The 16,070-nt window shown below is 39.3% G+C and overlaps 1 protein-coding gene across 3 annotated transcripts in view; it reads right to left on the bottom strand.

The window, feature by feature from the left end:
• Positions 1 to 16,070, bottom strand: part of LOC111141417 (nuclear receptor coactivator 5) — a 30,142-nt gene that overhangs the window by 11,218 nt on the left and 2,854 nt on the right. For 2 of the 3 annotated variants that reach the window (XM_022493950.1, XM_022493952.1), the window contains exon 2: positions 6,954 to 7,020. In XM_022493950.1, coding sequence (XP_022349658.1) covers positions 6,954 to 6,991 — 38 coding nt within the window. In that variant the 5' untranslated portion in view covers positions 6,992 to 7,020. Of the gene's footprint in view, positions 1 to 6,953; positions 7,329 to 16,070 lie in introns of those variants that run through there. The other variant, XM_022493951.1, reaches the window with a different exon arrangement.

Below are 16,070 nucleotides of genomic sequence, written 5' to 3'. Positions count from 1 at the left end.
GGTCCTGGCTGTCTTCTCCAACTTCACTCCCTCCCCTCCGAAGTTCGAACACTATCTTGCCACACTGGCCTCTCAGCTGTAACTAGCCAAGGCTTTTCCTGATGCCTCTGCTTGAGCAGCGAGAACAGAACATACTCATTCTCTAGGTCTCAGCGTAATATGTGTCTCTTACCTTTGATTCTAATAGTCTAAGAGTTTATTTTCTGCCCTTAAATCCTGGCCACATTTTCTCATAGCACTGTTTTTACTTGTCATTTATCACAATTCGACATATCTATTTACTTGTGTAACATCTGTCTGCTCTACTAGACCGTGAGTCCATGAGGACAAGGGCTGTCCATCTGGCTTTCCACTGTAAACCCACTAGGTCAGTTTGTGTCTGACATGCAGCAGATGCCCCATAACTTACATTGTATGTATTTCTATCACTGCACTTATCACAGGGTTCTGTCATTACCTGTTTACACTGCTTCTCTACTGAAGAGTAAGTTCTCCTGAAGTCTTTGGATCCCTAGGACATCAGCATGGAGTTCAGTAATGTTTAATAAATCGAATTATTCAACTCAACTGTAAGCCTCTTACGAGCAGTTGTTCATATTTTGTCTAAACTTTTGTCATTTACCATGATTACACACACTGGGCAGCCATCACAATGCCATCAAGTCTGGTAGAAAGCCTCAATTTTACTTCATGTGGGCACAGTAAAAAGAATTTAAATGCCAATTCTGCATCTATGAAAAGTCCTTGTCATATATTTTAAGGCTCACACACACTCTTGATTTATGGGCGCAAACATGGGAGACCAGGGTTAAATGAGGAGGCGCTAAAGATTTTTCCTATTAAAGTGCAGACTAACCAAGATTCTTTGATTTTTTTCTATCATGTCCTAGAATCTTCCTCACGTGTATAACATCTGATAAGAGTATATAATGTGGGCAAAAACTCAGGATCCTATGGAAAGAGACAAGTATTTTTGGATTAATGATCAGCAGATAAACTTGCCTTGGGGAGCAGTCAGAAGTAGTCATTAGAGACAGAATCAGATTTCAAGTGTTCTTGGCAATCAGGGATGAGAGATACCATGAACCTGACAGACCACAGACCACACACAAAGCCTTCAGGTGGTGGCAACGAGGGGTGGGGATATGGCTAAGAACACCCAGTCATAGCACATTATTCATAGCCTTAGGATAATTAAAAATGCCATATTGTCCTCATGGTTTTGAATCCACTGAAATACCTTAAACTTACCTTACTTACCTCCATCCCTGGAGGCTAACCATAACCCTAGATTCCCAAAGTCTCAGATCACGCTTCCAGTGTGAGAAGGCAAGCACTCCCTTTCCCTCAATGAATCTAAAGTCCATATGCAACAAAACTACTAATTCCCTCATTGCTTTCTGGGTAAAATGGAGAAAAGATGATATTCACAAGGGGGAAAGAACCAAAGAACAGTGGAAGTAGGAACAGAGAAGATAATAATATGAAAAGGCAAAGCTTTTCTCCTTTCTCCAAAAGACGAGCAGTGTGGCAGAAGCTGTTTTTCTAGAGACAAAAACAAAAAACCTTTAGGGTCACTTTAGGACCCAAACAAAGATCTCCCCAGAACAAAAGGGCTCCTGCTGCTGGCCCCAACAACTTTCTCAAAACAAGAACCAGCTAACAAAAGGGAGGTACAGGGTGCAGGATTCAGAGTGCACAAGGAGGAAGCCTCTGAATGAGATACTTGACCTTAGATAACAGCAAGTTTCTGGAGCACAATAGGGTTCATAATCTCATCCCAGAGGTGTTTTACTGGAGAACAACCGCAGTGTACCCTCAGGTACCAGGTCACTAGAAGCTAAAAAGAACTGAACCTTTTAAACAGAACCAGTTAAACAAATTTCAGCACTGGAGTCCACAAACTGAAGGCAGATGACAAATATGACTAAAATTGCTATACATTTCTCATCTATTCAGCTGGGGAAAAAGCCAAATGCTCTTTGCCTTGAGAGAAATAGTCGTATCACTTGGAAACATCTCAGAGGGAAGAGAAGGCTGGGTGACGGGAAAAGCCATGGCTCAGATGGTAAAGTGATGTGCTTCTGGTAGAACAGCTTCTCTTCCGGGGACTACCAAGAGGTATGCAGAGTGCTAGGCATTTGAAAGCCTACAGAGTAAGAACAGACAGATGATCATCTTGGAAGTCTGTGATGGACTTTAAGCTTCCCTTCCTCCACAGACTGAAACCCCAAGCCCAGGATGGTGTTCTTTGGCCTTGGCTCTACAGAATGTCAGGGAGAAAGGCCTCTGTCCTTTTTTGTCAGCATCTCCTTTATGTTCACTGGAATATTTTCCCTTGGAGGGCAAGCTTTTTTTTCTTTGGCCGTTCCTGAAAAAAAAAACCAACTTCAGTAGTTGCTGGTACTTCTGTCGCAGATATTGTCCACAAATATCATTATCTAAAATGGCTGGCTGCTGCGTGATGTTGATCCCCCACCATGATGGCTCCATGTTACTGTGAGAAACGGAGACAACAGACTTGTGCAGAATTTTGCCGATAGGTGCTGTTAGGACATGGGGTGCAATGAGTTATCGCACCTCACAGATCCAAATTTTTTAAGTGTCCACGCTTCTCCCTAGGAAGAACGCTGATGATTTTCTCAAGGACAAATATGACTTTTTTTGTCGGTAGAGGCGGCACTTCCTGAGAACCGATGGCTGTTCTTTAAGTGTTAGTGCAGAGGTAATCACAGCCTGGAATCTTAACTTGCGAGGCCCACCTAGAGCTAGCGTAAGAGCAAGTAGTTATCAAAAGAACTAGCGGAGATAGGAGTCATCTTGAGCCACATCATAAACTCGTCTACAGCTAGAATATTTCTGATGAGCCGATCCCCGATGACTTTCACCGAGATGCACCAAACCTAACATCCTTAACACACAGGGGAAATTCTCTGCAGAGCTTTTGGTGTAGACAAATTAGTTCTATTTGCTCTTTTTAATGTCAGACTGGAAGGTTTAGGAAATCGAGTCTCACTTGGAGGCCACAATTGTGTAGGGATATGTTCCAAGACCTGGACTGCCAGGGTGTTGAGCTGAAGACAGAAACTGAGAACATCTGAGGTAAAACCAGAATCACGGTACAGTCTCTGAAGAAAGTAAGGGCCAGTGCCTAGCACCAATGCTAGACAGCCTACATGGCAACTAAGCGATGTGCTCGAGTCCAGTGAAGTGGTCCAAGGGTTAAATGATGAGAATTCAGGCCGAAATTTGATCCAGAGCAGGGATCCCTGATGCAGTTTTGTGCTCGGCTGGACAGTGTGTCAGAATTACACACTGACAGCTGGAGGCATTGGGGAGGCACATTACCGAACAGAGAGCAATGCCAGCAGAACTGTGGCTTACAGAGACATCTTCATGAAGAGGTGATAATCCTGTGAAAACTCCCAAAGACACTTAGGTGTTTTGACAGTCAAGGTTAACGTCCAGAAAAACAAGGTGTTACAAAGGTCTTGCCAGCATGTTTAGAAATAATTTTATTAAAAGGAGCAACACCGAACACATTAAAATACAACTCCAGGGAACTATCTGCCACAAATATACTCCCCCCACCCTGCCCGTGCACAATGCATTCCGTCTGGCTGGGGGACACGTAACTGATTAGGGTTGCCAAATGAAGGCAGTTTGGCAGTTGTCAACAGACTGGTATATTTTGAATTACTTCAAGGCTCTGACTGGGAGTATGTACCCGAAGAGTGATACCCAGTGATACCCAGTGTTCATCCTTAGAGAAATGATTAGCCTCTTCCAGGCTAGCCAGTTGTCCATCTTGCCTACTTATTCCATTTTATTTCTGCCTTATTGCTATACCATAAGAGAAAATATATGATCAGTGTGATCAAAATGTTAGTGTTCTGTTTTGAATACAATATCAAGTTTGTCTGGCTTTAAAATTTTTATTCTTAGAGATAAAAAACTGGGACTCTCTGCTCAAGTTTTAGACAGGGCTCCGAATAGATTTACGAAATGTGAATATCCTCCTTCCCTGAACCTTATTAAGCGCAACTGTATGACACTTCGTCATATTAAATAACACGCTGAGGAACCCAGTTAGGGACATGGCACCAAGGGGGAAGACTGGTTCTTGATGGCAATTAAATGAGCCCAACTGTGCCTCCCATTGATTGCAAAAAGAAGCAGGAGGCTACTGCCCTATTCACATCCCAAACAACCTCATTTTAGAAATTATTTGAGGAACGTGGTATTTTATTTTTTTTTAAAGATTTTATTTGAGAGAGAGAGAGAAAGCGTGCATACGAGCAAGCATGAGTGGGGTGGAGGGGCAGAGGGAGAGGGTGAAAAAGACTCCCTGCTGAGCAAGGAGCCCAACACAGGGGTCAATGACCTGAGCCAAAGGCAGGTGCTTAACCAACTGAGCCACCCAGGTGCCCTGAGGAAGGTGATATTTTAAAAGGGTATATAGAAGTGACGTATTTGTATTTATGTCTCTGGTAGGGAGAACATTTTTTTTTTTTTTTTAAAGATTTTATTTATTTATTTGTCAGAGTGAGCACAGGCAGACAGAATGGCAGGCAGAGGCAGAGGGAGAAGCAGGCTCCCGCTGAGCAAGGAGCCCGATGCAGGACTCGATCCCAGGACGCTGGGATCATGACCCGAGCCGAAGGCAGCTGCTTAACCAACTGAGCCACCCAGGCGTCCCAGGGAGAACATTTTAAAAGCCCCTTCCAATGTTGTTTGTATGGTTTTTTTTTTGTTGTTGTTGTTATTGTTTTTTTTTTTTGGTAGGGGGATCTACTATTAAAAAAAAGAAGAAAAGCATATAGCTATTTCTTCTATTACACAAGAAATTATAGAGTTGCATTTTAAGAGGGGATGAAATTAATCTTTTTAATTTAATGTTCTGGCAATAGCTATATTGGATTCCAAGCAGGGGAGATGGTTATTTTCTCAACATTGCCAATGTCTGTTGAATACCTATAATCAATTGGAAATGTTAAAAAGATTTAGCTAAGTATTATTAATAAGATGGCATAAATCAAGAGCACAAATAGGAACTACTCTATTCTGTGATGTGCCTTGTTTTTTTTTTTTTGCGGGGGGCGGGGAAGGCGTGTTGCCTGCAAAAACACACAGACATTATCCAGAGATTATAAGCATCATGGGGACAAGAGAGGGGAGAGGATTTTACTAGTGGAGCCAGTGTCTTTGTAGATACCAATTCCATACTCCTTTCGGTAAGTTACCTAGTTCGGGAACACATGCATTCTTGCTCCTTGGAAACCGGATACACACTCTATCTCCTTTCAAGCCTCTTGGCAACCACAGCTTCCAATGGGCGCCCTCTATTTCTGACCATTAGATGTAAACTCTTCACCCTCTGTATTCCGTGTTTGTTGGGGCATGAGAAGCAACACAGATGGGACTTCCCAACATCTACAGCATGGTTTGATGCGGCATAATAGAAGCAGACATTATACGGAACTGCTGAAGTTCTGCAGGATTCATTTAAGTTCTTCAGGATACTCACTCATGCCCACAAAATCAATCAGCACAGTATTTACCTGTAAGTTACAGGCATTCCTTCCAGTGTGAGAGCGGACAGACAGAATACCAATGTACATGTTCACTTCTGCAGTGAGACCAATAGCCAGCCAGGGCATCCACCCGGTGGCTGTAGTGCAGCTGTGGCTGTGGTGTCAGAATCAACTCCTCTGCACTGGCAGAGTGCTCAGAGAAGCCAACTGAAATCACCACCTTGCTGCTACCGTCTGCCTGAACTCTGCAGAGCAATCATGTATAATCTATTCCTGGTATCTTAGAAAATACCCACCCTTCACATCCAAGTGGGGGCAACATACACCAAACACACAGCAGCCATTCCTTCCTATGAGCGGGGAACAAAATAGAGGTGTTTTTGTCTCGAAAGACAGCTGTATGTCATGTGTAAGTTAGCTGGGTATATACCAGGTGATCTGCGGCGCTAGCAGTACAGACCAGGATTCATCGTACTCAGCAATGTTCAGTTCAATATAAGAAATGTAGTCTATCATGGTACGTAGTTTAGGTATGTAGTTTACTGTGGAAAACTGGTATTTTTACTTAGAGGTAAAAGCAAAATCCTTACTGAGTATCCATCTGGCCATGAAGAGACACCAGATATGAAACAGATCAAATCTGTCTGCATTCCACACAGAAGTGCACACACTGCATCCACTCGTGTGTGGTTAGGGTGCTAGTTTGGATAACGCCTCTTTGGTGCATATGGTAACATAAACAGGCTCTTCTTTGAGAGAAGGGGCCAATTTAATGCATATCTCGTGGGTATACATCAGGACTATCTCTTCTGTAGATACTGGAAGAAAGAATGTGTTAGGGAAATGCCTTTTGTTTCCAGGAAAGCTAAGAAAAAGGGAGACTGTTGAGAGCTGGAGTGTTTTTGCCCTTTTTATTTCCCCTCAGACGGTAACCCAAGCATGCGCGCAGACAGGGGTCTGCAGCACGGGCGCGGCAGCCATCTCTCAAGCAGCGCTGTCCATAAACCCGGTTCACGTGCGGCCCGCAAGCCATTTGGGACGAAGAGTCGAATCTCTGCTGCCCACTGCAGCGCAGCATGGCGCGCACCAACGACCCTGGGGCACTCCTCCTGCAGTGGAGGCTCCCAACGACACGTGAGCTGGGGACAGACAGAGGTTTATCCTCTTCCGATCGCCTGCAACTCACGTTGCAAGCTGAACTTGCTGGGTTTGTCACCGAAAACGCAAAGCTTCTCTGCATCTCCTGATGTATGTTTAAAAAAAGCAGCAAGGCCCTTCACACAACGTTCATGTTCTTATTGTTTGCTTGAGCGTTTCTGATTTGTTGGGGGGAAGAAAAGACCCTTGACGTACGAAGTTGGGCTTAACTCCCCAGAGCCCAACTCTCCCAAGGTAACTCACTGCTTCAGGGTACTTTACCTTCGTGTGGGGCTGGGTCTTGATGGAGCCGTATTCATATTTCTTCTTTCCGCTGCCTTATTAATATCTGAAAAGAATAATCAACCCATCTGTTCAATGCTATGGAATAAAAACAAAATCATCAGCACATTTCAAATGAAAGCAACAACAAAAAAACTACAATGACAACCAGATGGTGTAAGAAAATCCATTCAGCAGACACACTGTCACTTGGGCAATTTTTATTAAGTTACGGCAGTACATTGTCATGGTTTGGTAAGGAATGTCCCTCAGTTTATGCTTTAACACGCTATCAAGTCCTAAACCTAACTGCCCCCTCCAAAAGTAGAGAAGGTTGCCTTCTAAACTCTTCGAGTGCCAGCTCAAAGATTCTTTTTTGAGGGCAGGAGAGTGGGAGAAAGACAGGAGAGACAGAGTTAAAAAAAAAAAAAAAAAAAAAAGAAAGAAAGAAAGAAAGAAAAAAGAAAAAAGGAAAAAAAGCAGCAAAGGAAAATAATTCCATTTTATGTTATAAAGAAGAAACAGCCAGACTCTGTTGCTTAAAACTGCCAATATGCCATGAAGCAGGGCCTACTTTTAATGTGCCTTGTGTTGCATTCCATTGTATAGAATGTTCCAGAATGAGAAGTAGAAAAGAATATTTTTTTCCTAAACGAAGTATATTACATGTTAGCAACTACAATCCTCACAGGTAAGTACTTCAGAATAAAAACTGGCATTTGGTTAGGTAGTAAAACACTCCACACAAGAAGTTTTCATTAGAGAAGTGTGGCATTTACAACCAGGTAAGGGAGAACAGTGGAATCATACAAACTTACAGAAAAGCCAGTTTGTGCAGTTAAGGCCTACTTGCTAAAAACAAAACAAATCTGCTTTGCAAAAACCGAAATGAATAATAAAAACACCATGTATGAGTAAGAACTGATGAATTATCTAAAGAAATGTACCAATCTACGTCGAAAGATAACACAGGACAATTTTTATGTGACTTACAGATTAATAACTGTATTAAAAATTTCAATCTTTGGTTGCATGAAGAAATGAAACTGTGTCCCGCTGCAGTGTAGTTTTGTTCTCCATGTTTCATATTAAGCAACTGGGAGCATATCTAATGACATTTAATGGTATTAAGCACTCACATAATTAGAGTACTTTAAAATAGTAATTATGTATTTAAAAAATTCCAACCAGAGTCCTACGGTGTGAGAGATCACAGTAATAACACAGAACTTAAGAGGTCTGCTACAGACCTTACCCCGCTATGCTGTCAACTTTGAGTTCCTATTTAAGTGAGAATAATCTTCAGTTCCATTTTAAGTCAGAGTTTCTGCTGTATCTAGGAGAAGAACGACTTTTGATAAACTGAAGGTAACATAAATCTAAACAATAAGAGAAGCATATTTCACCCCAAGTTGCCTCTCACACTTTCAATTAAGTAGACACAATGCTATCATCCCTCTATTAAAAAAAAAATAAAACTAAAAAAATAACGTCTATACAGGACTTGGCCAATAGTAATATCTGACCATTGCTTTGGTATGGCAAGTAGCACTTTCACTTACAACCCCCAAAAGCTCAGCAACAGCCGAAATGCACATTATATAATGATTAGTTCTTTTATGTGTTATTGTGAAGAATATTGGTTTAGGTTTCGAAGGGCCTACTGACCTAATCTACTTACTTTGTACTGCTCTCTAATATGGGGTGATTATGATTCAGAAAGAAATGTCACCTCTTTGATTGTTTAAGTAGTTTTCTATGGAATATACTGAGGGTAGTAGGGGTGTGAAGATTTCTTTTAAATAAGCACGGGATCTCCCAGCAGGATTCCAGGTATTATTGGATGGTCTTGTGAATAAAGAAAACTTCTCTACTAAACATTGACTTGACCTGAACATTTAGGTTAGAGTACAGAACCTATGGTACCTAATATGGTACCATTTTAGTGGGCATGTTTCTATTAATGTGATATAATTTGCTTACATGGTATGAAAAGGACTATTACACTATCAAATTATATTCATTTCTGTGAGCACCTACATATTAGTACTGGGGAGACCAAAGTAGTCATGTATTATACACTTTTGGGGCAAAGCTGGCTCCAGTTAGAATGAAGGAGGTAAATATTTTACTTTGAAGTTAGTGAAATTTTTTTGCAATTATTTGAAAGATTATTTAAAATTCAAGATTATTTTATCTTTAAACCATTTTGATTATAATTTGCCTCCTACTATCTATTTTCACTAAATAGCCTAAAGCAATTATATCTGGATGGTGTGGCTTATGTTTCTTCTGTAAAAAAGAGAACTCTTAGACCATTTTAAGTTTCTTCTTAAATGCCAAGTGTTTGTTTATTCACCTCTATTTAAGAGTTCCTTATACCTCCATCTTGGGTGAGATATGGAGAAAATGAGACCTGAAGTTTTTGATAGTTTCACTGCCACCCAAGAGGGCTGCTCAGGTTAGAGGAGGGTTGGGGGGGTGGGTTTCAGTGAGAGTTATGAAAGCAAAACTGTTATCACCACCAAGACCTATACACAAAAAAAACCTAACACATGGTCACATAGAACTTTTGGAAAACCTAGGAGTTCAGAAATACAGGAAGAATAGAGAAGCTGCCAAAAGTAAAATAATTTCAGGGAACTGGTCACAAAGCATAATTAAGATTTAAAGAGTCAAGGAAAAAACCCTTGTCCCAACCCCTCCCCCCGCTTTTGTTGGTCACATAATTTAATAACCCACCAACTGGGAGGTTGGAGGTTGTTTGAAAATGCAAATATTGGGACTGGTAAAGGGGGCTTTTGTATTAATTGGTTAATTAGATTTTTTCCTTCTTAACTCTTTACAGAGATATATAATCTACACCAAGGAAATAGAAATAATGTTAATATAAAGGAAAAGAAAAAAAAGATGGAAAGACAATCTGGCCACCTTTCTGGACATTAGGTAGGGAACCATAATTGGAGGGAATTTAATCAACAAGAGGGTAGTGGCAACTTTGATGTTTCTTTCCCCTCCTGCTCTATCTCATCCTGGCAAAATGCCCTTAAGACCTGAAGTCAGTCTCTCATTGTCTCTTTCACCTCAGCTTGGTTGGTACCTCCATACTTTGGTAACTATATTAGTTATGTGAATGTCATTCAAAATCACCATCACAAGGTACCTTGGCCTGAATATCTTCTAAGGTTTCTTCTGAAAATAGTTAAAAGCACTTTTCAGTTAAGGATTTTTAGGCAAGAAAAGTAACACCAACTGAAGGGGTCTACATAAAAGGAAACAAACCAGAAAATAATCTAGAAAACACGATGTCACACAGGGAGTGGCAAAGCTGTTTTAAGTCACAAAAGATTGGGGTAAAGAACTTTCAAAGAATGACACAATGCCTACTGTACAATTTTAGTTTAGACTAATATGCTAGACAGCGTTCATACAATGGTCTTTGTACAATGCTATAAATAAAAATGCATGTTTCATTCATAGTACCAAGAATGGCTTTGCTCTATTTTTTCTAATTGTACCATCATAAAAACAACTCTTTTCACCTTAAAATCAATTTTTATCACAAGCTATCATAATGGAACACCATAAGGACTATTCTAGCATGAATTGCTGCACTTAGTGACAGTATCACTGTTGGACTGTTGGCTGCTGAAAGAACCCAGAAGCCCATGTAATTTTGATGTGATTATAAATGAAATAAAATTCCCCAAAGGCTTAGTTGAAAACCAACTAATAATCAGTAATTACTAAATTGGAACTATGTAATGATAAAGATAACGCCACTTGAAAAACCATACTGACAAAAAAGAGGTTATCACACATTAAATTCCCCAAACTGGGAGGGGAAAGGATTGGACTTCTCAGTTCAACTATATTTATGAAGATGGCCTTGATGGTGTACTATAACATCAGGAATACGTAACAAGTTATAATACAACGCGTCAGGGATAAGAGAATGCCCTGCTTGTTGTTTCTCAATCCTTTAAGCTTACTTTAAAAACTACGCATTCCCTCATATTGGATTCTTTCTTTCATTCTCTAATTAAAATAGTGAAATCTGAATTTGTGGGGCGCCTGGGTGGCTCAGTTGATTAAGCGGCTGCCTTCGGCTCAGGTCATGATCCCAGCGTCCTGGGATCGAGTCCCACGTCGGGCTCCTTGCTCGGCAGGGAGCCTGCTTCTCTCTCTGTCTCTGCCTGCCACTCTGTCTGCATGTGCTCGCTCTTGCTCTCTCTGACAAATAAATAAATAAAATCTTAAAAAAAATAGTGATTATATCTTTAACTATATTAGATTATTATTCCTAGGTACAGGAATGGGGGAAACAATGATAACTTATATTTACAGAATGCTTACTCTGTCCCAGAGCCTGTACTAAGAACATCATGTACATTATCTCATTCAATCCTTTCTACAACGCTTGGAGGTAAGTACTATGATCTCTATTTCGCGAATGAGGGAATTTGAGATTTAGAGAAATTAACTGACTTTTCTTAGATCACATGATGGTCAGGAGGCAGAGCTAGGATTCAAATCCAGATTTGTCTGACACCAAAGTGCTTAACTACTATGCTATACTGCTCCAACAGGGAACAGAAAAACATGGTTTCCATTATGAACGCTTGCTAAGACTCCCTGATCAAAATGACAGAACCTGGGATAGGCCCAGTCTATGCCAGTCACACCAATGTTTAAGTGCCCCAGATACCCAGCAGGGCAGAGCCTACTTATTAAATTACCACTTCGGTTTCTATCACCTCAAACTACATTGAACAATGCAGGGGTTAGGAGTGCTGTTCCCATGCAGCGGAAAAACTTGACTACCTAAAAACTTAACGGCAGCCTACTGTGGACCGGAAGACTTACTGATAACATGAACAGTCAATTAACATGTATTTTTGCATGTTATATGTATTATATACTGTATTCTTACAATAAAGGTAGAGAAAAGAAAATGTTACTATGGAAACCATAAGAAAGAGAAAACACATCTACAGTACTATAAAAAAAATTCACATATAAATGGACTTGTGCAGTTCAAACCCATATCGTTCAAGGGTCAACTGTACAATGTTTCTGACTTTGCTACCGATAATCTATTCACTTCAACACTTTAGAAAAAAATTCTACATCATTTAATTTTCTGCCCTTTTTACTTCTTTCGAGGAAAGAGCACTCGCCTGATCAGCATATCTGAGTTCCAGTCCTAATGGGAGTGATGGATAGTTAGTCAAGTCATTTGATTTCTCTAAACCTGATGAAATGGATACTCTACCTTTGTTGGTTATGCTGATTCAAGGACAGCATCAGCATCACAATTTAGACTCACAAAGATGGAGCTAATCTAAACTGGTAAAACAGCCTGAGCTACAAAAAATGTAAAATACAGGCTTATTTAACACAGGTAAAATTTCCGCTGAACTGTACAAGTAGAAATCCTTACAGAACTGAATTAACACACTTAAAAACAGTTTCTAATCAGCTCAATCAGATGCCTCTAGGCCTACTATGTGTCACACTCTGTACTACGCCTTACACATACAGAAATAACAAGGCTAAAGTTTCTGCTTTAAAGGAGTTCACTGTTTAATAAAGGAGAGTGAGACATACACATGGATAATCATAATCTAAAGTAGGTTTACTGCGGAGACAATGAAGGCTTGTGTGGCAGGAGAGAAGAGACTGAAAAGAATAAGGGGTAGGAGGGACAAAGAGGAGGCAGGGATGGCCTAAAAGAAGAGTCCTGAAGGATGAGTAGTTTAGAAAGTTCAGAAAGAGAAGAGTCATTCCAGCCCATGTAAAGGTGAAGGAATGGCGTGAAGAACATAAGTAGGAAGTTTAGTGTAGGGAACAGGGGGACAGGAGGAAGAAAAGAGAAGAATTACAGATGCAAGCCAGAGTTAGAAAAATGTCACAAAAAACTTTGCTGCTGAAAAGGAAAAAATTGGTGGCAAGAGGGTCTGTATACACTGAGCTACCATAATAGAGTCTCAGTGAAGCTATATTAATAAAGGATTCCTATACGTATATTATCCAAAAAAGGGGTGGCAGGAGTATTTAAACCTAAGATATTCAAAATATTAACTATAGTAATGATTTTCAAGGATCACTGGTTTGACAATGAAGGGTACAGGAATGAGAAAAGTATTTAAAAGGTTATGATTCTACCTTCAGTAAAGGAATATAAAATAAACTTGGGCCCAAGTCAGGAATTAATAGTCAACAATATTAGTTTAACCCACTGTTCTGGAAGAAACAGACAACCAAGCACCCTTCCTTAATTTTTCCTAATACTTAAAAACAAACAAACAAACGAACAAAAAAACAACTTAGTGTGATTAAAAAAAAAAACACATAACACACAATTTATCATATTAACTATTATTTTTTTTAAAGTAAGCTCTATACCTAATGTGGGGCTTGAACTCACGACTCAGAGATCAAGAGTAGCATACTTTACAGGTTGAAACAGCTGGGTGCCCCTCATACGAACTATTTTTAAGTGCATGGTTTAGTACATTGAATATTTTCACACTATTGTACAACAGATCTTCAGAACTTTTTCATCTTGCAAAACTAAAATTCTTTATACCCATTGAACAGTTTCCCATGTCCCCTCTCATTTATATATATATATATACACACACACACACACACACACACACATACTTTTTCATTCTTCACGTCGCATTCTTTTCATGAAGAAATATCAGTACCACCTGAGAAGATGGCTAAACCTCATTCTCAGACCTCATCACAAACTTTGAGAATCTGAGGATGAAGCCTAGGAACCTGTATTTTAACAAGCTTCTCAGGTGATCCTTGGCAAGTATTTGGGAACTGTATTATCTATTTATCCCTTAGCTTATGTACAACACATACTTAGATCCTCCATTTAGAAACCTCTTTAAACTCCTGTATTCAAGGAGTAATAACCCATAAACATAATGCTACAAAAAAAAAGTCATGACAATGGCTAAAATCTGTCAAAGTATAACCCTTGAAAACAGTATAGATAACATAATCATATAGCTACCTCCAAAGGAAATGGAATCATGAACCCAAGTTTCCACTGTACTAAAGTTAGTAATAATATCCAATTGTAAGGTCAATGTCCCTGCCCCCCAAGGGGCAGTGTATACCAACAACTTCTCTTCAATTTCACCTGATCATTTAAAAAGTATCCTGAAAACTTAAGCTTTTTCCCCCAATTACCTAGTTATAAAAGAGCAAGAAAAATATTATCCACTGAGCTTGCCACTTTTTGATAGCGTATTATCCAGTTCTTTGGCTAATAAATGGCAAAATTTCAACTAAAGTTCTCTCTAAATTCTGCACACTAGACCTGTTGATATTGTTTTGCTGGCAGGGGCTAAAACTCCTGTTTCTTCTTAGGCATCTGGTTTTCATATCTAAATGCATCTCTTTGCAAGAAGAGAAAAATGGTCACACATATGATTTCACATCCACACCACTAAAAGCAAAGTGGTGGAAATCTAAATTTAATAAGCAGACCATGGAATCTTGGTAGGTCTGCTTTCTTTGTTTTCAAGAGGTAAAAGCATCCTACTGATGCAAATGGAAGGAATTAAAATACTAAAAACTCTACAGATATTCTAACTATTGCTATTACCTCTAGTTCAAACCATGAAGCCAAAGAACATTTTACAGTTAAATTACAGTTTTGCTTAAAATGTATACCAACCATAAACCAGAGTTGCCAATTCCTATTAGTAATCTGGGATATGAATAGATTAGTACTAGAATCTGATTCAATCTTCTATTTCTAGCGAAAACTCATTTTCTAAAGCCTAAATCCGGGGTTCTCAAAACCATAATGTACATAAAAATTGCAGGGTTTGCTTCTGAAAGGTAGATTCTCCAGCCCCCAACTCCAGAGTTGGGGGGATGGGAAGCTGAATACAGATTTGTATTTTCAACAAGCTGTTCTAGTGACTGATGCTGTCCTGAAATAAGTTTATAATCTTAAGTTTTTGTACTGAACGAAATAATATTTTTCTTATTTTTTTCTTTTGGATATCAAGAATAATTTCTGAAGAGACATTTAAAAATAAATTTCCTGCATCATCTCTGATGGTAAATACATGTTATTACTATCTCAATCTTCAACTGGATAATTAGGTATACTCACTTAAAGCCAAATTACTCATAATTCAAAGTTCTCCAAAGCTTGCTCACTAACTGTAGGATCAACCTAATCGTCAGTAATTCAATCACTCTAGATCCAAACCAGGGGACCACTCAAGATATTTCATAGAGCTCAAGTTATAAGACATTCTGCTTTCTAAATGTTCTCCAATGCAATTTAAGTTGCTCTGATCCTTGCCTAAAGTTGTCAGTCTTTATGTAGGTCAACAATAATGTTGTTTCGAATAGGAAATAAAAGGAAAAGAGTATTATGGTGTGCAAAAGTTCTGATTTTTTGAGGGGAATTTTCTTAACATAAAAATAATTGATAATGAGCACTGAGTGTTTTACACAACTGATGAATCACTGAACTCTACCTCTGAAACCAATAGTACACTATATGTTAATTAATCAAATTTAAATAAAAAAAGAAAAAAGCACTTGGTCCAGTTGACCTATTTTTCTTTTGTTTATTTCTGTTTTTTTGTTTGTTTGTTTGTTTTTAGTGACAGGCTAAAGAATGAAAATGACCATCCCTATAAATATTCATATCTGGTGGTAATAAAACCACCATTTAAAAAACAGCAGGCATGCTGGTATTATATATTTAGCTGTCAGTATACTTCATACTTCTCTAATGCGCTACGGCTTCAGACAGTGGCCTTACCCTGATCCTTTCATTAACGCTTCTCATTAATGAAAGTAGCATAGAGGGTAATATTCTGTTGGTCACTGCTCTTTTCACTTCTTGATAGTTCAACTCTGCTTAAGCCAAATAGTCTAGACAAATGTGTATGCTGTTCACAGGACAAATCTTTTGGCACAAAAAAAAGCTGACTGAGCTTTAAAACCACCTGTCTCAAAACACATGGTAATCATTAGTAAACCACAAGGTAAAGAGAGGAAACAGAGCGTGGCAGAAAGAACAGTCAGTTTAGGAAAACACTAGGACCTAAACATGTACATAGG

The sequence above is a fragment of the Enhydra lutris genome, unplaced genomic scaffold (assembly GCF_002288905.1).
Source record: "Enhydra lutris kenyoni isolate GAN:26980312 unplaced genomic scaffold, ASM228890v2 scaffoldscaffold6, whole genome shotgun sequence".
NCBI lineage: Eukaryota > Metazoa > Chordata > Mammalia > Carnivora > Mustelidae > Enhydra > Enhydra lutris.
This window is presented reverse-complemented; position numbering and strand designations above follow the sequence as displayed.